Source organism: Rhinoraja longicauda, chromosome 12, assembly GCF_053455715.1.
Source record: "Rhinoraja longicauda isolate Sanriku21f chromosome 12, sRhiLon1.1, whole genome shotgun sequence".
In the NCBI taxonomy this organism is placed as follows: Eukaryota; Metazoa; Chordata; class Chondrichthyes; order Rajiformes; family Arhynchobatidae; genus Rhinoraja; species Rhinoraja longicauda.
In genome coordinates this window covers 23860625-23884358 of record NC_135964.1, presented here as the reverse complement: position 1 = coordinate 23884358, position 23734 = coordinate 23860625, and the positions used below count along the sequence as shown (strand labels likewise).

The following is a 23734-nucleotide window of genomic DNA, read 5'->3' as shown; positions in this document are numbered from 1 at the left end:
TAGGACACCAGGGAGAGAAGGAAAGCTGGAAAAAGAATCATGTGGCCAATCACTGTCCCATTAATTTATCATGAAAGACGCTATCAAACAATGATTATTCACCTATAAATTGCTCAATGATGTGCAGTTTTTTTTCCCTCTGCTACAGACTTAGACCAAAAGCTGTTAACAATTAATATCTAGAGGAGCAGTGAGGCATGTATTAACAGAAAATGGCATCAAAAAGCTCACTTAAAATTGGCCACAATGGGATTCATGCAGGTAATCATCTAGCATCAGGCCAAATCAACTCAGCCCCTGGAGACGTTAATTCTTGGCTCAATCATGTTTCATCAATGATTTTCTGCCCACAATATCAGAATCAGGATACCACATTGAAATTGGAGTGTCCAGCTCCATTTGCAACATTTTGCAACAAAGCCATCCATGCCTGTATTTAGGAGCACTTTAGCAATAGACAATAAGTGCAGGAGTAGGCCCTTCGAGCCAGCACCGCCATTCACTGTGATCATGGCTGATCATCCACAATCAGTGCCCCCGTTCTTGCCTTCTCCCCTGACTCCGCTATCTATCTAACTCTCTCTTGAAAGCCAATATTCAGACGCCATGTGATAAGAGGATGGGAACTGGCCCTATAGCCGAACTCATCCATGCCGACAAAGATGCCCCATCCAAGCTAATCTCAATGCTGTTATAGTACCTGCCTCAACTACATCCTCTGGCAGCTAATTCATATACCCACCATCTTCAGTGAGAAAGTTTGCCTTAAACAAATGTCATAGAAACATAGAAAATAGGTGCAGGAGGAGGCCATTTGGCCCTTTGTGCCAGTCCTATTTTTTTTAACTCCCCTGCCTTGGGTAAAATATTCTGCATTCACCCTATTCCCCTCATGATTTTACACACCTCCATAAGATCACCCCTCAGCCTCCAGCACTCCAAGTAACCCGCCCAACCTCTCCCTATAGTTCACCCCCTCGTCTTGGTAACATCCTCGTAAATCTTCTCTGCATTCTTTCCAGCTTAATGACATAATTCCTCTAGCAAAGCGACCACAACCGAACACATTACTCCAATATGACATCACCAACATCCTGTACAACTGTAACATAATGTCACAACGTCTATATTCAACACTCTGATTGATGAAGGCCAATGTACCCAAAGCCATCTAACCCACCGTATCTACCTATGACACCACTTTCAGGGAACTATGTACCAATACTCTTAGATCCCTCTACCTTACAACACTGCCCAGGTCCCGACCATTCACTGTGAAGTCTTACGCAATATTTTCACACCATACAGCTGCTTGCCAATGATCATTTCCAGCAAGAATTTAATCATCATTCCTTGGATAAGAATGGCACCATTGAATCCAATCAACATCCTATCGGCCTCAATTGATCAGAAACTTATCAGGCTAACCACTTAAAAACTTGTTACAAGGGCTTGCTACAAGCCGATATACTAGGGTAGAAATCTTGCCTCCCATCTCCCAAAAGCTTTTCCATCTTCTGCTAGGCAGAAGACAAATGATAAAACTTCTTACATTTCTTGCAATTTCAGCAACACCTGAAGCAAAACAACATAAAACTGCTTGCTTGCTAGACTCCCCAACCATATCAAAACATGCATTTTCTTCACCACCAGCATATGTTGCAGTAGACAATAGGTGCAGGAGGCCATTCGGCCCTTCGAGCCAGCACCGCCATTCAATGTGATCATGGCTGATCATTCACAATCAGTAACATGTTCCTGCTTTCTCCCCATACCCCCTGACTCCGCTATCCTTAAGAGCTCTATCTAGCTCTCTCTTGAATGCATTCAGAGAATTGGCCTCCACTGCCTTCTGAGGCAGAAAATTCCACAGATTCACAACTCCCCGACTGAAAAAGTTTTTCCTCATCTCAGTTCTAAATGGCCTACCCCTTATTCAGTGACTGATGCATTAGGACACCCAGATCTCGTTGTACGTCCCCTTTTCCTAACTTGACACCATTCAGATAATACTCTGCCTTCCTATTCTTACCATCAAAGTGGATAACCTCACAATTATCCACATTAAACTGCATCTGCCATGCATCCGCCCACTCACACAACCTGTCCAAGTCACCCTGCAACCTCATAGCATCTTCCTCACAGTTGACACTACCACCCAGCTTTGTATCATCTGCAAATTTGCTAATGGTACTTTTAATCCCTTTATCCAAGTCATTAATGTATATTGTAAATAGCTGCGGTCCCAGCACCGAGCCTTGCGGTACCCCACTTGTCACTGCCTGCCATTCTGAAAGGGACCCATTTATCCCCACTCTTTGCTTTCTGTCTGTCAACCAATTTTCTATCCATGTCAGTACCTTACCCCCAATACCATGTGCTCTAATTTTGCCCACTAATCTCCTATGTGGGACCTTGTCGAAGGCTTTCTAAAAGTCGAGATACACCACATCCACTGGCTCTCCCCTGTCAATTTTCCTAGTTACATCCTCAAACAATTCCAGAAGATTAGTCAAGCATGATTTCCCCTTCGTAAATCCATGCTGACTCGGAACGATCCTGTTACTACTATCCAAATGCTCCGCAATTTTGTCTTTTATAATTGACTCCAGCATCTTCCCCACCACTGATGTCAGACTAACTGGTCTATAATTTCCCGTTTTCTCTCTCCCTCCTTTCTTAAAAAGTGGGACAACATTAGCTACCCTCCAATCCACAGGAACTGATCTTGAATCTATAGAACATTGGAAAATGATCACCAATGCGTCCACAATTTCTAGCGCCACCTCCTTAAGTACTCTGGGATGCAGACCATCAGGCCCTGGGGATTTATCAGCCTTCAGTGCCATCAGTCTACCCAACACCATTTCCTGCATAATGTGGATTTCCTTCAGTTCCTCCGTCACCCTAGGATCTCTGGCCACGAGAACATCTGGGAGATTGCTTGTATCTTCCTTAGTGAAGACAGATCCAAAGTACCGGTTCAACTCATCTGCCATTGCCTTGTTCCCCATAATAAATTCCCCCGTTCTGTCTTCAAGGGACCCACATTTGCCTTGACTATTTTTTTCCTCTTTACATACCTAAAAAAGCTTTTACTATCCTCCTTTATATTATTGGCTAGTTTACCCTCGTACCTCATCTTTTCTCCCCGTATTGCCTTCTTAGTCATCTTCTGTTGCTCTTTAAAAGAGTCCCAATCCTCTGGCTTCCCACTCTTCTTTGCTTTGTTGTACTTCTGCTCTTTTATTTTTATGCTGTCCTTGACTTCCCTTGTCAGCCACGGGTGCCTCTTACTCCCCTTGGAATCTTTCCTCCTCTTTGGGATAAATTGATCCTGCAACTTCTGCATTATTCCCAGGAATACCTGCCATTGTTGTTCCACCATCTTCCCTGCTAGGGCCTCCTTCCAGTCAATTCTGGCCAGCTCCTGCCTCATGCCTCTGTAATCCCCTTTGCTATACTGTAATACTGACACTTCCGATTTTCCCTTCTCCCTCTCAATTTGCAGAGTAAAACTTATCATATTGTGATCACTGCATCCTAATGGCTCTTTTACCTCGAGTCCCCTTATCAGATCAGGTTCATTACACAACACTAAATCCAGAATTGCCTTCTCCCTAGTAGGCTCCAGTACAAGCTGTTCTAAGAATCCATCTCGGAGACACTCCACAAACTCTCTTTCCTGGGGTCCATTACCAACCTGATTTTCCCAGTCTACCTGCATGTTGAAATCTCCCATAACCACCGTAGCATTACATTTGCGACATGCCAATTTTAGCTCCTGATTCAACTTGTACCCTATGTCAAGGCTACTGTTTGGGGGCCTGTAGATAACTCCCATTAGGGTCTTTTTACCCTTACAATTCCTCATTTCTATCCATACTGATTCTACATCTCCTGATTCTATGTCACCCCTTGCAAGGGAGTGAATATCATTCCTCACCAACAGAGCGACCCCACCCCCTCTGCCCACCTGTCTGTCTTTTCTATATGTTGTGTACCCCTGAATATTCAGTTCCCAGCCCTGGTCCTCTTGTAGCCATGTCTCAGTGATTCCCACAACATCATACTTGCCAATGTTTAACTGAACCTCAAGCTCATCCACTTTATTTCTTATACTTCGCGCATTTAAATACAACACTTTAATTTCGGTATTCATCTCCCCTCTCACACCGGTCACAATTGGCCCTGACCTTACTCTCTTATCCCTTCTAGAACTTCCCTTCCCATTCATTCGAGAGTCCTTTGCAATTTCTCCCGTATTCGTGTGGGGATTGTGTGGGGATTGTAAGGAGTAAGACCTGTGTGATCTCCCGGACTAGTTTCGATCGCCTAGCTTGGGGTCGGAGAGGAATTTCCCGGATTTTTTCCCAAATTGGCCTGGGTTTTTTATCCGGTTTTTCGCCTCTCCCAGGAGATCACTCAGTTCTTTTGGGTGGGCGGTTGGAGCGGTTGGAGTAGCGGCCGGGCGGTAGGTTTAGTAACCGAGCGCGGGGCTTTGTTTGGAGAGTATGACTGCCAGGGCAGTTTTTTGTTCTGGGTGTCAGATGTGGGGAATCTGGGAGTCTGATAGTCTTCCAGACATCCACATCTGCGCCAGGTGTGACGAGATGGGGCTCCTAAGGGACCGTATTAGGAACCTGGAGCGGCAGATTGATGACCTCCGTCTGATCAGGGAGAGTGAGGAGGTTATAGATAGGAGTTACAGGGAGGTGGTCACTCCTAGACCACGGGAGGTAGACAAGTGGGTCACTGTTAGGGGGGGCAAGGAACAGAGGCAGGGACTAGGGAGTACCCCGGTGGCTGTACCCCTTGGAAATAAGTACTCCTGTTTAAGTACTGTTGGGGGGGACAGCCTACCTGGGGGCAACGACGGTGCCCGGGCCTCTGGCAAGGAGTCCGGCCCTGTTGCTCAGAAGGGTAGGGAAAGGAAGAGGAGAGCAGTAGTAATAGGGGACTCTATAGTGAGGGGGTCAGATAGGCGTTTCTGTGGACGCAGTCGGGAGACCCGGATGGTGGTTTGCCTCCCTGGTGCCGGTGTCCGGGATGTGTCTGAGCGTGTCCAGGATATCCTGAAAGGGGAGGGAGAGGAGCCAGAGGTTGTGGTACATATAGGTACCAACAATATAGGTAGGATAAGGGAAGAGGTCCTGAAAAGAGAATTCAGGGGGCTAGGAAGAGTGTTAAAAAAAAGGACTTCCAAAATAATAATCTCAGGCTTACTGCCTGTGCCACGCGATAGTGAGAATAGGAATGGAGTGAGGTGGAGGATAAATACGTGGCTGAGGAACTGGTGCAGGGAGCAGGGTTTCAAGTTTCTGGATCATTGGGACCTCTTCTGGGGGAAGTATGACCTGTACAAAAAGGACGGGTTGCATCTGAACCCGAGGGGAACCAATATCCTGGCGGGGAGATTTGCTAAAATAATTGCGGAGACTTTAAACTAGTACGGTTGGGGGGAGGGACTCAAAGACAGATAGCTAACAGGCAGTGTGTGAGGCAGGAGGCAGAAAAGGGAAACACTCAGACCCAATATGTAGGAGAGAAAGAAGGGAAAAGAAATAAACTGAGAATAAGAAATGATGGGTCCCTTAAATGTGTATATTTTAATGCTAGGAGCATTGTAAGAAAGGTGGATGAGCTTAGAGCCTGGATTGACATCTGGAAGTATGATGTTGTGGCGATCAGTGAAACATGGTTGCAGGAGGGTTGCGATTGGCAATTAAATATTCCAGGATTTCATTGTTTCAGATGTGATAGAATCGGAGGGGCAAGAGGTGGGGGTGTTGCATTGCTTGTCAGGGAGGATATCACAGCAGTGCTTTGGCAGGACAGACTAGAAGGCTCGATTAGGGAGGCTGTTTGGGTGGAACTCAGAAATGAGAAAGGTTTAGCAACACTTATAGGGGTGTATTATAGACCGCCAAATAGGGAACGAGAATTGGAAGAGCAAATATGTAAGGAGATAGCAGATATTAGTAGTAAGCACAGAGTGGTGATTGTGGGTGATTTCAATTTTCCGTATATAGACTGGGAATCGCATTCTGTTAAAGGGCTGGATGGTTTGGAGTTTGTAAAATGTGTGCAGGATAGTTTTTTGCAGCAATACGTAGAGGTGCCTACCAGAGAAGGGGCAGTGTTGGACCTCCTGTTAGGAAATGAGATGGGTCAGGTGACGGAGGTATGTGTTGAGGAGCACTTTGGGTCTAGTGATCATAATGCCATTAGTTTCAATATCATTATGGAGAAGGTCAAATCTGGACCAAGGGTTGAGATTTTGGATTGGAGAAAGGCTAATTTTGAGGAGATGAGAAAGGATTTAAAAGGAGTGATATGGAAATTGTTGTTTTATGAAAAGGATATAATAGAGAAATGGAGGATATTTAAAGGTGAAATTTTGAGAGTACAGAGTCTTTATGTCCCTGTTCGGTGGAAAGGAAAGAATAATAATTTGAAAGAGCCATGGTTTTCCAGGGAAATTGGACACTTGGTTCGGAAAAAGAGGGAGATATACAATAAATATAAGCAGCAGGGAGTAAATGAGGTTCTTGAGGAATATAAAGAATGTAAAAGGAATCTTAAAAAGGAAATTAGAAAAGCGAAAAAAAGATATGAGGCTGCTTTGGCAAGTAATGTAAAAGTAAACCCCAAGGGGTTCTACAGATATGTCAATAGCAAAAGGATAGTGAGGGATAAAATTGGTCCATTAGAGAGTCAGAGTGGACAGCTATGTGCTGAGCCGGAAGAAATGGGGGAGATATTAAACAATTTCTTTTCTTCGGTATTTACCGAGGAGAAGGATATTGAATTATGTGAGGTAAGCGAAACAAGTAGAGTAGTGATGGAAATTAGGAGGATTAAAGAAGAGGAGGTACGGACACTTTTGAAGAATATAAAAGTGGATAAGTCTCCAGGTCCTGATAGGATATTCCCTAGGACATTGAGGGAAGTTAGTGCAGAAATAGCAGGGGCTATGACGGAAATATTTCAAACGTCATTAGAAACAGGGATGGTGCCGGAAGATTGGCGCATTGCGCATGTTGTGCCTTTGTTTAAAAAAGGTTCTAAAAGTAAACCTAGCAATTATAGACCTATTAGTTTGACGTCTGTGGTGGGAAAATTAATGGAAAAGATACTTAGGGACAATATATATAATTATTTGGATAATCAAGGCCTGATTAGAAACAGTCAACATGGATTTGTGCCTGGCAGGTCATGTTTGACTAATCTTCTTGAATTTTTTGAAGAGGTTACCAGGGAAATTGATAAGGGCAAGGATGTGGATGTTGTCTATATGAACTTCAGTAAGGCATTTGACAAGGTTCCACATGGAAGGTTGATTAAGAAGGTTAAATCGTTGGGTATTAATAGTGAGGTTGCAAGATGGATTCAACAATGGCTGAATGGGAGATACCAGAGGGTAACGGTTGACAATTGTATGTCAGGTTGGAGGCCAGTGTCTAGTGGAGTGCCCCAAGGATCTGTGTTGGGTCCACTGTTGTTTGTCATTTACATTAATGATCTGGATGATGGTGTGGCAAATTGGATTAGTAAATATGCAGATGATACTAAGATAGGTGGAGTAGTTGATAGTGAGGTAGATTTTCAAAGTCTACAGAGAGACTTGGGCCTTTTGGAAGGGTGGGCTGAAAGATGGCAGATGGAGTTTAATGCTGATAAGTGTGAGGTGCTGCATTTTGGTAGGACAAATCAAAATAGGACGTACAGGGTAAATGGTAGGGAATTGAGGAATGCAGTGGAACAGAGGGATCTGGGAATAACTGTGCATTGTTCCCTGAAGGTGGAATCTCATGTGGATAGGGTGGTGAAGAAGGCGTTTGGTATGCTTGCCTTTATAAATCAGAGCATCGAGTATAGAAGTTGGGATGTAATGTTGAAATTGTACAGGGCATTGGTGAGGACGAATCTGGAGTATGGTGTGCAGTTCTGGTCGCCAAATTATAGGAAGGATGTCGACAAAATGGAGAGGGTACAGAGGAGATTTACTAGAATGTTGCCTGGGTTTCAGCACTTAGGCTACAGAGAGAGGTTGAACAGGTTGGGTCTTTATTCTTTGGAGCGTAGAAGGTTGAGGGGGGACTTGATAGAGGTTTTTAAAATTATGAGAGGGACGGACAGAGTTGACGTGGGTAGGCTTTTCCCTTTGAGAGTGGGGAAGATTCCAACAAGGGGACATAGCTTCAGAATTGAGGGACAAAGGTTTAGGGGTAACATGAGGGGGAACTTCTTTACTCAGAGGGTTGTGGCTGTATGGAATGGGCTTCCGGTGGAAGTGGTGGAGGCTGGCTCGATTTTATTATTTAAGAGTAAATTGGATAGGTATATGGATAGGAGGGGATTGGAGGGTTATGGTCTGAGTGCAGGTAGATGAGACTAGGTCAGGGAGAATGGTCGGCGTGGACTGGTAGGGCCGGACAGGCCTGTTTCCATGCTGTAGTTGTTATATATGTTATATATGTTATATATGTTATTCGCTTCCCCTTTAACTCCATCTTCATATTCCCAGTTTGTCAACCCCTCCCCCCCACTACTTAGTTTAAAGCCACACGTGTAGCACTAGCAAACCTACCTGCCAGAATGTTGGTCCCCCTGCTGTTAAGGTGTAACCCGTCCCTTTTGTACAGGTCATCCCTACCCCAGAAGAGATCCCAATGGTCTAGAAATCTAAATCCCTGCTCCCTGCACCAGCCCCTCAGCCATACATTCATATCCCCGATCTCTCTATTCCTGCCCTCACTAGCACGAGGTACAGGTAGCAGTCCAGAGACAACCACCTTCAACGTCCTACTTCTCAGTCTTCTTCCTAACTCTCTAAACTCATGTCGCAGTATCTCCTTCCTCTTCCTCCCAATGTCGTTCGTGCCCACATGCACAACTACTTCCGGTTGATCGCCTTCCCTCGCTAGGATGTTCTGAAGCCGCTCCTTGATGTCTTGAACCCTGGCACCAGGGAGGCAACAGACCATCATCGAGTCCCGCCTGCCGCCACAGAATCTACTGTCCGTACCTCGGACAGTGGAGTCACCCACTACTATGGCTCTTCCTGACTTCAGTCTCCCCGGTCGAGTTTCCTTGCCTAGGTTAGATCTGCCAACACGTCCGCCGCTCGGACTGGAAGCGTCTTCTGCCCCGACAGTTCCCAAGAGGGTGTACCTGTTTGCAATAGGCACAGCCACCGGGGTCTCCTGTAGTCCACGTTCACCACCCCTGAAACGGTCTCCCACCTTCGCTCGACCTGGACCCTTGGAGTGACAGCCTCACAGTAGGTCCTGTCCAGGAAACTCTCGCATTCCCAGATGGCCCCGAGGTCTTCCAGCTGCTTTTCCAACCGCCAAACGTCCATTCAGGAGCTGCACCTGGACACAGTTCTTGCAGGTGTAGCTCCCAGAAGCTCCAGCGGTGTCCCTACCTTCCCACATTCTGCAGGAAACACACTGTACCAACTTGTCCGCCATTACTTTAGTGAAGTCGAAAACAATTCAGGCTCAAAAACAAGCGTAACCTCCTCACCGAAGACTCGCAGCCAAAGACTCGTGTCTTTGAAAGTATTTGAATGATTAAAAATGATGATGTTTACAAGGAAACTATCCCCTCAGTAATATGAACCAACTAAGTATTTGCCTCTATCTGACGTGGTGCATTCAGTTCAGCCATGCAGGAAGACTCTGGACATTCAAATGCTCAAATATACTGACTTTCTTCTATTCAGGAAAAGGTATCATTGATCACTTCTAAGAAATGTTAAAATCAATAGCTATCACCAATCCACCCAAAAAATCAAGATTAATCTTAGAAAGAATAATCTGTATGTTACGTAGAACACTGTCACAGCAAGTTTAATCGTGTTCCTATTGAAGTATTGCACAGCTTTTCTTGTTAATTGGGAAACATAAACCCAGCATTGTGTTCAAGAGCCAAACTACTGAAATCCAGTTGCAGCATCTTTGCTTGCCTGACTTACACCCCAACACCCCATGATGGCTTAGTTTACTTTGCTGGATCTGAGAAACTTTGGGAAGGTTCCCTGCATGGTATATTAAATCATTCCTGGGACAGAGTTAAGAGGTAAAGAGCAAAAACAAAGAATTCCATGAAATGACATCTAAGAACAGTTCTGCACTTCGAGCGCTGCCATGTAAGATTAGTCAAACTTCAATAATCTATCCATCCAGCCATCTGGAAATCCTGATTGATTGGTATCTGGTACACCAGATGATATTTGCCACACTCCCTTTGTGCTCACTGGGGCCCTTGTTTCCATGCTCTCCTTGAAATTATCATGCTTATGGGAAAATATAATATTGTGTAATATTTTAAATAAATAAATTTAAAGTGTTTTGGGGCATTATTAGGGAACAATATCCAATAGCCGGGAAAATTATGTAGTCTGGCACCAAGGTCTTTAGCATTGTAAATTATCAGAGTTTCACTGTGTTTAGTCAAAAGGAAAGTAAAACTTCCTACTTTCTCTTACCTCATTATCTTTATCCAAAGAATTAGAAGGAATCAAGCTTAAAACAGAGTTGTCCTGGAATAAACGGTTTCTCATCTGTCGTAATGTCACTGGAAGATCTTCAAAAATACTGTTTGCCTTCCCAACCATGTATAGTCTCTAAAACAACAGAAATCTCTGTAAATCATTTTCATTATTCAGTTTCACAAACAAAACTTGAACTAAGAATCAAGACATTAACAAACTGGTGTGTTCTCTGTTGCCTTATCAGACACTGGTGATGCTTGAAGAGTAAGGCATTTGGGGCAGTGAAGAAAGCTAATGGCATGTTGGCCTTTATGACAAGAGGAGTTGAGTATAGGAGCAAAGAGGTCCTTCTGCAGTTGTACAGGAACCTAGAGAGACCACACCTGGAGTACTATGTGCAGTTTTGGTCTCCAAATTTGAGGAAGGACATTCTTGCTATAGAGGGAGTGCAGCGTAGGTTCACTAGGTTAATTCCCAGAATGGTGGGACTGTCGTATGTTTAAAGACTGGAGCGACTAGGCTTGTATACACTGGAATTTTGAAGGATGAGAGGGGATCTTATTGAAACATAAGATTATTAAGGGATTGGACACGTTAGAGGCAGGAAACATGTTCCCAATGTTGGGGGAGTCTAGAACCAGGGGCCACAGTTTAAGAATAAGTGGTTGGCCATTTAGAACGGAGATGAGGAAAAACTTTTTCAGTCAGAGAGTTGTAAATCTGTGGAATTCTCTGCATCAGAAGGCAGTGGAGGCCAATTCTCTGGATGCTTTCAAGAGAGCTAGATAGAGCTCTTAATGATAGCGGAGTCAGGGCAGGAACAGGGTACTGATTGTGAATGATCAGCCATGATCACATTGAATGGCGGTGCTGGCTCAAAGGGCCGAATGGCCTACTCCTGCACCTATTGTCTATTGTGTATTGTAAGAAAATGATAAAAAAATGTGGAAAATTAGAGAATATCATCACTTGCTCAGAAACTGGGTTCAAGTGGGGGTAGGTAGCACTGGGTTACCCAAAGCCACTCATTCAATCCATCCATTTTCAGTGGCGCAACAAGGCTAACCTTTAGAGATAAGTCTATTTGCCCATAAATGTGTGGGGCATCCAAATTGATGTTCTAGACTGTCCACTTCACAGGTCTTTGCAGCTGGGTAAACAAGTACATCTGCCTGCTCCATCTGACATACTTTAGATAGAACCAGCTGTTGGTCAATAGCTGTAGTCAAAGGTGCCATTGGGAGGGATGGCCTTGTTTGATGAATTTCCAGGTAAAGATAGCATTTAGCTCACAGGACGTTCGCATGCTGTTCAATGGGTCACAATTTTATTTCAGCTGGACATCTACGTACCTAGGGTGGTCCAGTTTTGCGTAACATTTTTAATCATTGTTAACATAACCATGAAATAGATTGTAGATCTGCAGATGCTGGTTTACAAAAAAGATAGCACTGGAATGACTCACAGGACAGGCAGCATCCCTGGAGAACACGGATAGGTGGCCTTTTGGTGGGACCCTTCTTCCGACCCTATGAACTAGGCTGTGCTGGTTACAAGGAATCAGCTAAGAGACTAAGAATGGTCTATTCATACCCTGCAGAGCCATGGAATAATAAAATAACCTGATCACTCACCTCCTCACTGGGGGTCAGCTGCAGAATCACTGGTGTCTCTTCGGAAAACATTGATTGGATAGAATTGGAAACAATATCCAAAGTGAAAGGAACTGGCTGCAATGAAACAAGGGTTAAATGATTTGCAACACATTGCACTGTATGAAATGATATGCTGCGGAAGAGATCATGCAGTTATCTCTCTCTTCAATGCAGGTTGTTATTAATAGTGGATTTCAAACTCCATTTGAACAGAGAAGGTGACAAAGGATAACTAATCTCAAGATGCACCCATAGTTGGAATAGGCAAGAGACTATTCACTTCAAGGAAGATGGGTTTCAATGAGATTAAAAGGGTTGGATAAGTAGCCAGGAAATATTTCTTCAGTCATCCTTCTATGAAACAGATCTACAAGTATGCTGCAACGTTTTTGCACTGTAGCTGTAGTGCTCTGGCACTATTGCACCATAGCACTGAACATGATAGATTCAGTTACAGATGAAACTCCAAGTTACATATGAAGTTACACATTTTGGTAATTATGCAATGTGAAAGGGAATATATTTAACCACCCCCCCCCCCCCAAAAAAAAACAGAGATTCCTTTTTTCTTTAAAAGCTTGCAGATGAGACAAATGTTTTGAATGATTAAGCGCAAATAGTTGCAAAGTCCATGGAGAGAATGGGCTTGACAGTTGCCCAAAGCAATTATCATCAGTAATTTTAATCTACACTAGACCAAGTGGACCCGTTGGGCCCAAACCTCTCCTGCATTTGTCCAGCACCTCCTCCCCCATTCCCCCCCCCCCCCCACTCACCCACTCCATCCCCCTCCCCACACTCGATCCCCCCTTATCCCCACCTCCACTCACCCACTCCATCCCCCTCCCCACACTCGATCCCCCCTTATCCCCACCTCCACTCACCCACTCCATCCACCTCAACCCCCTCCTCACCCACTCCATCCCTCTTCAATCCCCCTTATACCCCCCTCCCATCATCTACCCCCCCTCCATCACCCACTCCATCCCCCCTCACCCCCCAAACCTCTCCTGCATTGGTCTAGCACCCGAACCTCCCCACTCCATCCCACCTCAACCCCCCGTATCTCCCCCTACTTCCATCCCCCCAAAACCCCCCTCCTCCCCTACCACTCTTAGGAGTTCTCCGGCACTTCCCCCTCCTCCGTACTCCATCCCGCTTCAACCCGCCTTATATAGTCGGTGATGGTCTGGGGCTCTGGGGCCGGGCGGGAGCGGGGACTGCACCTCCTGGCGGGCAGCGCAGCACACACACACTTGCGGGCCCGGCAACCCTCCCCAACTGACAAAGCCCCTTCCCTGTCCCCCCGGGCCGTGGGTGGATATGGGGGGACAGAGAATGGGAGAGGGTGCCACTCACCTCGGCCCCGTGCCGCCAGCGCTGCAGCCAGAGCGAGCCGTGGACCTGCGGCGAATGGCGGAGACGGCAACCTTGTTGGACTCTCTGCCACCGCGCTGCACCACGGGAGGAAGGTCAGGCGTGGGGCATGCCGAGACGGACGCCGGTCCTCCCGGCAGGGAGGGGGGGAGCGCATCTATTAAAGTTAGCGTCAGCTCGTGGGTCTCCCCCCCCTTCATTGGCCGCTACTCCGGTCACTCTGGCGGGCCCTGTCCCCGGCGGACATCGTGGCCCCCCTCCCTCATTGGCTGCCACTCCAGTCACTCAGACGGGTTCCATTGTGACGTTGAACGCTGAAGACAGCGACCGTAAGTTGAATATGTAATTTTTAAACTTTAAAATGTCTAGAACTTTAAAAATATGACCAATTTGAATGAAACTTGCATTAAGGTGACCCCAGGACAATGGTGAGTAAGGTGGGCCTAAAATTGTCACGCTATCGTATGACGGGGGCACAAAAGTAAGGCATCATCAAACAAACAACCTACAAAGCACATATTACCAAGCTTAAAGGAAAACTCAGTTCTAGAAATACTCTTCTTAGCAAGCTAAGTACCTCAAAATGGGGAGCAAATTCTAAAAACATTCGATCAATAGCTCTGGCTCTCTGCTTCTCCACTGCCGAGTATGTCTGCGAAGTATGGGAGCGCTCAGCTCATGCAAGGAAGATTGATCCTGTGCTAAACACAAGCTGTCGCTGCATCAGTGGATGCGTGAAACCTACCAACACTGACAACATGCACCGCCTGGAATCAGAAGAGCTGCAACCAGTCAAAAAGAACGCCTCAGACAATCAGAGGATGAAAGACCACCCTTTGCTACCTCAGTGTTTGAAATCACACAGAAGTTTCCTTTCTTCTGTCTATCCCCTGGACTGCAGTGCACCATCCAGAAGGCTCAATCTCTGGGAACTTGCTAAAGTGGGGATATACTGAAGATGCGACAGACTGCGAGTGCGGTCGGGGCCTCCAGACTATGGAACATCTCCTGAGCTGTGAGATGCTGCATGACACATGCACTGTAAATGATCTTGCAGAGGCCAACGATGTGGCACTAAAATTTGCTCACTATTGGCAAACAGTTGTGTGATGACACAAAATAATAATAATCAAATAAACACACAGAGTTTTAATAATATACTAGACCAAGTGGACCCGCATTGGTGCAGCACCCTCCCCTCCCCCCCCCCCCCTTCCCCTCGCTCCCCCCTCGGCACAACCATGGAGCCGTTGCCGGGCGGGGATTGCCCCCGTGGCCGTGCATGGGGGAACAGGGAAAAGGCACTGAAGTCGGCCCCGTTTCTCCTGCAGACCGGGCGTGGAGCCGAAGTGCTCCTGTAGCTCGGCTGCAATTTGCAGCGACGGTGGCATGGACCAGTTCCCGGGCGGGGAGTGTCTCCTGGGGCCATGGGTGGGCGAGAGTCGACAGGGAGAAGGCACTGACCTCGGCCCTATTTCTCCTGCGGACCGGGCGTGGAGCCGAAGCCTCTCCTACTGCTCACCTGAGATCGACGCGGACGGCCATCTTGTGGATCCTCTGCCGCGCGCTGTACCACAGGAGGAAGGTCAGACACGGGGCACGTCAGGACAGGCACCGGTCCTCCCAGGGTGGGGGCGCATTTATTACGTAAATTGTTTTAAAAAGTAACTAAAGTGGGTTTATTGAGAGCACGGGGGAATTGTGAGTAGGATGGGCCTAGAATTGTCACGCTATCGTGTACCGTTGTGGCTGTGTCAAGCCCCAAACTATGTACAATTAATAAAATGCACAGACAGACATTGATTGGATAAATCAAACCGGCAAGTGTACCATGGGAGAGGAATTTGTGGGGTGGATTACGGATTGTTTGTGAGAGCGATTGTTACTGATCCTACCCAGAAAGTGGCTATTTTGCATTTGGTCATGTGTAGTAAGGTAGGATTAATAGAGATCTTGTTGTAGGATCCTCATGGAACTAGCATGGTAGAATGGCAGAGGCAGTTTTAGGTGTTTAAAGGAATTGCCTGCAGAGATAGTGGAACGATTGGTTGAAGTTTTTCAAAGCTCTGATTGCCAGGATGTCAGAGGACCAGGTACGACTCCTGAAGGCCATCGCGAGGGCAAATAATTAATTCCCAATCAAGTTGGTGTCACAGATGGATGTTCGACAAATGTGGTTGGGATTGCATGCTATCACTTGCTTCAAGGTGAAATGGTGTAGCATAAGTGGCAACAATGCATCACTTCTGGGTGAGCTCAATAGCTTTTACTCACACTTTGGAAGGGAGAACAATGACACATCCGCAGGACGTCCTCACTGGACGTGACGATCCTGTGATTTCAGTTTCCGTAGCTGTCACCAGAGCATACTTGGGGTGAATTGACACAAATCATCTGGCCCAGATGGTGTAGTTGGCTGTGTGCTAAAGACCTGTGAGATTAACTGGTTGGAGTATTCAAGGATATCTTCAACCTCTCGCTTCTGTAGCCTGAGGTTCCTCCCACTTCAAAAAGGAACTCTATTATACCAGTAGCCAAGAAGAGCATTGGGTTCTGCCTACATGACTTATCTCTCACTATCCATGACTTCAACAACCTCTCGAAAAACCAAGGAACTCATCGTTGACTTCAGAAAGGGAAAGTCAAGAGACCATGTGCCAGATTTCATTACACACAAGGAACTGCAAATAATGGTTTACCAAAAAAATAGTGCAGGAATAACTCAGCAGGTCAGGCAGCATCTTTGGAGGAACATGGATAGGCAATATATCGGACTGGGACCTTGCATCACTATCAGATTTCATTGCTGGGTCAGCGATGGAAAGTTAGCAGCTTCAGATTCCTGGGCTTTAACATTGCGGATGACCTGTCTTGGGCCCAGCACAGAGCCATGAAGTACCACCATGTTCAGGCACAGCGAGTTCCCTGTGTTGTGCAGGTCAGCTCTTGAACTGACCTTCACAACCCTAATCTCACCATTGCAACAAAACACTCCAGATGAACACTAGCATGGAATCATAGAATATTAATTTTGTTCAACTTCAACTTTCAAACCTTTTCAAAGATGGGCCTGCCCGACAAACCATTTAAACCAGACAGTAACTGAAACTGCATTGAGAAGCAGTTTCTTTATGAAATTGTTTAAAATATACTACAAATATAGCAGCACTGGCAGTCAACCAGCTATCCTGCTGCCCCTCCCAAAATAGTTTGGATATGGGTAATTCGACTCGAAACGTCACCCATTCCTTCTCTCCTGAGATGCTGCCTGACCCGCTGAGTTACTCCAGCATTTTGTGTCTACCTTGGATATGGGTAATGTTCTGTTGTCATCATAACAATTTACATCAACCTCACAAATAAAATTGCAATTCTTCAGGAAGTTCCTTTATCATCGCATATTACACACAAATCCACCGTGTTGAAATCTTTGACTTGGCTTTGACCTTAAGGCTGAATTATCAGTTCTAGGAAAGCCAAAGGATTTCAAAATTGAAAATTGGAATCAAAACATTGATTTCAAAATTGAACTCACTTGATTACATTTTAAAGACTATCTAAGGCAAGTTAGCAGAGACAATTTGTTTTTATAAATATTGAATGCAAGGCGCATCTACTGGTAAATGTCAATGATCAAGTTGATGGCTTGGAACTTACTACAGTCCAATTGAAGTTATGCTGCCCTTGGATCAGGGGGGGAGAGGGGGGATGGAGTAGGTCAGAGGGGGTGAGGGAGGGGGAATGGAGTGGGTGAGTGGGGGGAGGAGTGGGTGAGGGGGAGAGGAGTGGGTGAGGGGGGGAGGAGTGGGTGAGGGGGGGGAGGAGTGGGTGAGGAGTGGGTGAGTGGGGAGGAGTGGGTGAGGGGGAGGAGTGGGTGAGGGGGAGGAGTGGATGAGGGGGGAGGAGTGGGTGAGGGGGGAGGAGTGGGTGAGGGGGGAGGAGTGGGTGAGGGGGGAGGAGTGGGTGAGGGGGGAGGAGTGGGTGAGGGGGGGAGGAGTGGGTGAGGGGGGGAGGAGTGGGTGAGGGGGGGAGGAGTGGGTGAGGGGGGGAGGAGTGGGTGAGGGGGGGAGGAGTGGGTGAGGGGGGGAGGAGTGGGTGAGGGGGAGGAGTGGGTGAGGGGGGAGGAGTGGGTGAGGGGGGAGGAGTGGGTGGAGGAGTGGGTGAGTGGGGAGGAGGAGTGGGTGAGTGGGGGGAGGAGTGGGTGAGGGGGAGGAGTGGGTGAGAGGGAGGAGTGGGTGAGAGGGAGGAGTGGGTGAGGGGGGAGGTGGGTGAGGGGGGGAGGAGTGGGTGAGGGGGGGAGGAGTGGGTGAGGGGGGGAGGAGTGGGTGAGGGGGGAGGAGTGGGTGGGGGGGAGGAGTGGGTGAGGGGGGAGGAGTGGGTGAGGGGGAGGAGTGGATGAGGGGGGAGGAGTGGGTGAGGGGGAGGAGTGGGTGAGGGGGAGGAGTGGGTGAGGGGGAGGAGTGGGTGAGGGGGAGGAGTGGGTGAGGGGGAGGAGTGGGTGAGGGGGAGGAGTGGGTGAGGGGGAGGAGGGTGAGGGGGGAGGAGTGGGTGGAGGAGTGGGTGAGGAGTGGGTGAGTGGGGGAGGAGTGGGTGAGTGGGGGGAGGAGTGGGTGAGGGGGGAGGAGTGGGTGAGTGGGGGAGGAGTGGGTGAGGGGGGGAGGAGTGGGTGAGGGGGGGAGTGGGTGGAGGAGTGGGTGAGGAGTGGGTGAGTGGGGAGGAGTGGGTGAGTGGGGGGAGGAGTGGGTGAGGGGGGAGGAGTGGGTGAGGGGGGAGGAGTGGGTGAGGGGGGAGGAGTGGGTGAGGGGGGAGGAGTGGGTGAGGGGGGGAGGAGTGGGTGAGGGGGGAGGAGTGGGTGAGGGGGAGGAGTGGGTGAGGAGTGGGTGAGGGGGAGGAGTGGGTGAGGGGGGAGGAGTGGGTGAGGGGGGAGGAGTGGGTGAGGGGGGAGGAGTGGGTGAGGGGGGAGGAGTGGGTGAGGGGGGGAGGAGTGGGTATGGGGGGGAGGAGTGGGTATGGGGGGGAGGAGTGGGTATGGGGGGGAGGAGTGGGTGAGGGGGGGAGGAGTGGGTGAGTGGGGGGAGGAGTGGGTCATTAGGGAGGGGGTATGGAGTGGATGAGGGAGGGGGTGGTTTGTGTGGGTGAGTGGGGGGCATGGGGGATGGAGTGGGTGTGGGGGGGAGGGGGATGCAGTGGGTGAGGGGGGATGCAGTGGGCGAAGGGGGGGAGGGGGGTGGAATGGGTGGGTGTAGTGGGCGGGAGAGTGCTGGAGAGCCCCTGACTGGAGGGGGGGTAAGGGGGGGATGGTGGGTAAGGAGGGGGAGGGGGTCAAAAGGGGGATTGAGGGGGGATGGAGTGGGTGAATGGGGGGGAGGGGAAGGGGGGTAGTCGGGGAGGGGGCAACACCTGTGCAGGAGAGCTTTGGACCCAACAGATGTCCTCCGGATCGTCGGTGCTAGCTCGAAAGGCCAAATGGCCTCCTCCTGCACCTCTTGTCTATTGTCTATTGGATCAGTGCATGCGCGGCTGGGGGAGGGTTGCCATTTTGTGTTCAGCTTTGGTGCGTACGCAGTTAGGGGAGGGTTGCCATGTTGTTTTCAGCTCAGCGCGTGCGCAGTTGGGAGGCGGTTGCCATTTTTGTGTTCAGCTCCGATCTCCCACTCAACACCCAATTGGCCCGGATCCTCACATGGGGCGACGCTCCCCGCTCTGATTGGTTGCCAGCGCGTCCTGATTTGCTCCTTTCGCTCACCCCCATGTGGGGTCCATTGATTGGCTCCGACCTCCCGCTCGACGACCAATGCAGGAGAGGTTTGGGCCCAACGGGTCCACTCGGTCTATCTGACAATAAAACACTTTGCACTTGACAATGTGTCCATCACAGAAATAATCCTATATTTACGGTCAATGGAATTGAGTTTTAACACTTATGTTTCTTTCCGTTTTTATACTTTTATGAAAGTTTGTATTTTGAAATCAGGTCGATGTTTTGAGATCAACAGTTTCTGAAGTTAAACAGGGATACACTGCTAGCATTTGATGTTATAACAGGTTAATTTCCAAAATACATCACACAGTGCTGATAAACTACTTACGTTTTCAACAATGTACGAGATTCCACTCTTGGGCAGTACCAGCTGTTCAATTCCCCTGACAGTTATCAAAAAGTTGGCACGTGGTCGATGAAACAAGCTGCCAATGGCAAGTCCAGGCCATTGAAGATCCTTTTTAAAAAAAGGAAAGGAATTACATTCCCTCCCACACAAATCTGATGATTTTCTTTTCTTTAAAAGTATAATCCTACATTAAAAAAGAGGAAGTCCTTTTACTCCTCCCCCCCTCCCCCCTCCCCCCCTCCCCCCCCCCCAATGTTTGTTGCCTTTACTTGCAAAGATCCAGGAGATCAAACCAAAAGATGCCAATGTACTTGGGAATTGAACCAGTTTTTACAATGTGGATTTAAGATTACTGGTGGATTCAGTTTTTTTTTTAAATTTAAAGAGCAAATGCTGTCAGCTTTGCCTACCTCTTCCCCATCGGGTCCTTGCTTTCCCATACATAACTCAAAGACCAACCCCTCTAATACCCATTTAAGTGCATCTGGCATGTTCTGAGTGTTGGTTCAGTTTGAAGTGTGTACAGTTTATTGAATGCACTGCAGCAACCCTGCCAGCTTCACATCACATCCTTACAAGGTACCAAATTCATTGGATCATTAACCAATTCTCGAGACACAGAACGATTATGGACCATTACAATTGTTTGAACATATTGAATCAAAATAACGGAATCCCCAGTTAAAGGCGGCTACCAATTACCATCTTCTTTGAACAATTTGGAAGATACGATGAAAAAATAAGTACTATTATAAAAAATCTTTATGTCACTTTTTAAAAATATTAAATGGTTTAGCAGCTCTGAGAAAATATTTTTGTGATACATATTAAACTAAACCCATGGCTTTCTATTAGGCAGTACATTCATTTATCCAATGAAGTCATGTGCTCTCCAATTTGGGTTCCACCTTGTTAGTTCCAGTATTCATGTAATCACTTGTAATAATACTACCAGAGTTCCTCCATTTGGGTAGTAAAGGAAACATCAGAGATGTAAAATAAGGGCGGCACAGTCACGCAGCAGTAGAGCTGATGCCTCACAGCACCAGGGAGCCGGGTTCGATCCCGACTGTGGGTGCTGTCTGTACAGAGTTCCTACATTCTCGCCGTGACTATGTTGGTTTTCTCTGGGAGCTCGGTTTCCTCCCACATGCCAAAGACATACAGGTTTGTTGGCAAATTGGCTTAGAAAAATTGTAAATTGTCCCTAGTGTTGTAGGATAGTGTTAGTGTGTGGAGATCGCTAATCGGCCTGGACTCGGTGGGCTGAAGGGCCTGTTTCCACGCTGTATCTTTAAACTAATCTAATAGTCATAACATATGATGAGCGTTTGATGGCACTGGGCCTGGTACTCGCTGGAGTTTAGAAGAACAAGGGGGAACCTCATTGAAACGTACTGAATAGTGATAGAGTGGATGTGGAGAGGATGTTTCCACTAGTGGGAGAATCTAGGACACGAGGTCATAGCCTCAGAATTAAAGGGCGTTCCCTTTGGAAGGAGATAAGGAGGAATTTCTTTATTCAGAGGGTGGTGAATCTGTGGAATGTGTTTGCCACAGAAGGCTGTGGCGGCCAAGTCAGTGGATATATTTAAGGCAGAGATATTCTTGATTAGTACAGGTGTCAGGGGTTATGGGGAGAAGGCAGGAGAATGGGTTTAGGATGGAGACATAGATCAGCTGTGATTGATTGGCAGAGGAGACTTGATGGGCCGAATGGCCTAATTCTGTTCCTATCACTTATGACTTTATAAATGCAGGTGTAAACTGGAAGGCATTCACATTTACTTGACAATTTGGAGTGGGTATACTGCCCAGATTCACTTTTTCCTCTTGGCTATTCTCCATTTACCCACCGTGCAATTACCCACTAGAATTAAACTTTCCAATTTCATTCTATCTACATGCTTAAATAGGGAAGTTTGTACGTTAAGAAATTTTTAACATGATAAAATCATGTCATTTTAACATTTAGAATATTATGATGAGGTTAGATCCACAGCAATTAAGTAGGACTTGCAGTGTGGATACTTTTATAAAATATAAACATCCCTCATCTCAGTGTGATTAAGCCTTCGGCATAGAAACTCAAAGACCTATATTTGGGGAGTTAACTATCCTCTTCTAGGATAGTATTAGGTTTCCACAATTAGACTGCTCTCTAGTTGACAGAGAAATATTTGTTGGAAGTGGGGAATGAAGAATGAAGGTGGGTAAATGGAGAATAGCCAAGAGGAAAAAGTGAATCTGGGCAGTATACCCACTCCAAATTGTCAAGTAAATGTGAATGCCTTCTGCTACCTCGTATGCTGAAAATGAAGTGACAAAACAACATTGGTCTTGGTCCCTCTAGATATCTCCACTAAGAATGAAAAGTTGCAGTTTGAGTCAACAAATTGTTAGATATTAATAGAAAATGTTGGAAATATTCAAGGTAGACAGCATCCATGAAAAGAAATAAAGTTAAAATATTTCAGGTCAATTATTTAATCAGAGCATTTCTTTTTCCTTGTGCTGCCTCAAGGTTTTCCTGATGCTGGCTGAAGATTTTCTGCAGAGGACATTTTTGGATGAGACTTTTGCAGATGGCAACAAGTGAAAGGCACTAGTCACTCTTCAAATTTACACTTACCCAAACTTTCCACGATATGTGGTCCAGGAATATGTTATGGGAAATCCAGCAAAAAAAACTCTCGGATGGCAGCTTTCTGACTTAACATTTGACCAAGCCTGTTGCTGTTTAATTTTAGTAATGGCCAGTGCAAAGGCTTGTACCACAATTTGCAATACAAAATTTTGGGGAGAGACATTTATAGAAGGCAACATTTTTTAAAATGTTTTATTACATGTGGAACTACATAGCATCTTTAATTGCATTGAATAGTCTCTCAAACTTAAGAATGCAAAATGCTAAGCATTTTCAAGCATCCTAGAAGGTTATACAAATGTTTGCAAAGACAAATCAAATTCTACACCAATATACAAAGAAAGTATAATTTACCTCCTCAACCGAAAATCCCATTGACAAAGACACAACATCTGGAATACGGCCTCCAGGCAAAGGCCCGGCATTTTGGAAGTGGACAGACTTTGATGCCTTCAATATGCTGAACTGGTCACCATAGACTCCTACAAAATAGATAGATTAATGTTAAGTGTTTTATTCTTTCCCCCACCCAACCCACGAATAATTTGTTTTCAGTTGTTCCATAGAAGCTAAATTTGACAACGTTTAATTTTGTGGAAAATAAATGATTCTTTGCTGTAATTCTTTGCTGTAGTGAAAAGAGTTCCATTATAAGTTGAACAACAGTAGATACTCAACCGGCTGAATAGATAATTAGATTGTAGAAAAGCCAAACTCTTAGATGTTTAAGTAAAAATAAGTTATTGAGATTAACAAACCATGAGCAACTGCTTTCTAGTATATGCAAATAATTAAATCAGGTGAGTGGGAAGAGAATAGAGAAAGCACCGAGGAAGATTTATTGAATTTCCTTTTAAGCTTTTTAAAATTAAATCATCTTCTTGGAGAACAATAGAAAATGTTCTTCTACAATGATCATTTGGCTGCAAGACGGGCAGAATAAAATGCATAAAGTCTTTAAGTTCTTGAACAATGTACATCAAGAGCTTTGCTGGCAAGAGCCACACGCTTTATCGACTAGAGGCTTCAGTTGCAATTCCCAGTTAGTGCAAAGTCATTTGATCTCAATCTGAAAATCATCAGGGACAACATAATTGTCATCACTGGCCATGAGCTCTGGAATATCTGAAAAATAAATGTGCTGTGGGCCCATTCGTTTTACTGTACTTCAGGTGGGTGGATGCTTGGCAAGGACAGAAACAGGTGGGTGACTTCACCATTTTAACCTGATAGCAGCGTCACTTTTTCTTTTTGCATAAAAAATCATTCAACACCATATCTGAGGTAGGATGTGCTGGCTCGAGGGTCCAGATGAGGTTTATAAGAATGATCCCAGGAATGAGTTGGTTAACCTATGATAAGCGTTTGTCGGCCCTGGGCCTGTACTCGCTGGAGGTTAGAAGAATGAGAATAGTGAAAGGCTTGGATAGAGTGGATGTGA

The 23734-nt window shown here is 46.4% G+C and overlaps 1 protein-coding gene across 1 annotated transcript in view; it reads right to left on the bottom strand.

The window, feature by feature from the left end:
- atp6ap2 (ATPase H+ transporting accessory protein 2) overlaps positions 1–23734 on the bottom strand; it is a 38912-nt gene that overhangs the window by 11407 nt on the left and 3771 nt on the right. Inside the window, exons 2-5 of the mRNA XM_078409205.1 lie at positions 22648–22775; positions 19626–19754; positions 12139–12234; positions 10499–10636 (exon numbers count right to left, since the gene is read on the bottom strand). Coding sequence (XP_078265331.1) covers positions 10499–10636; positions 12139–12234; positions 19626–19754; positions 22648–22775 — 491 coding nt within the window. The remainder of the gene's footprint in view (positions 1–10498; positions 10637–12138; positions 12235–19625; positions 19755–22647; positions 22776–23734) is intronic.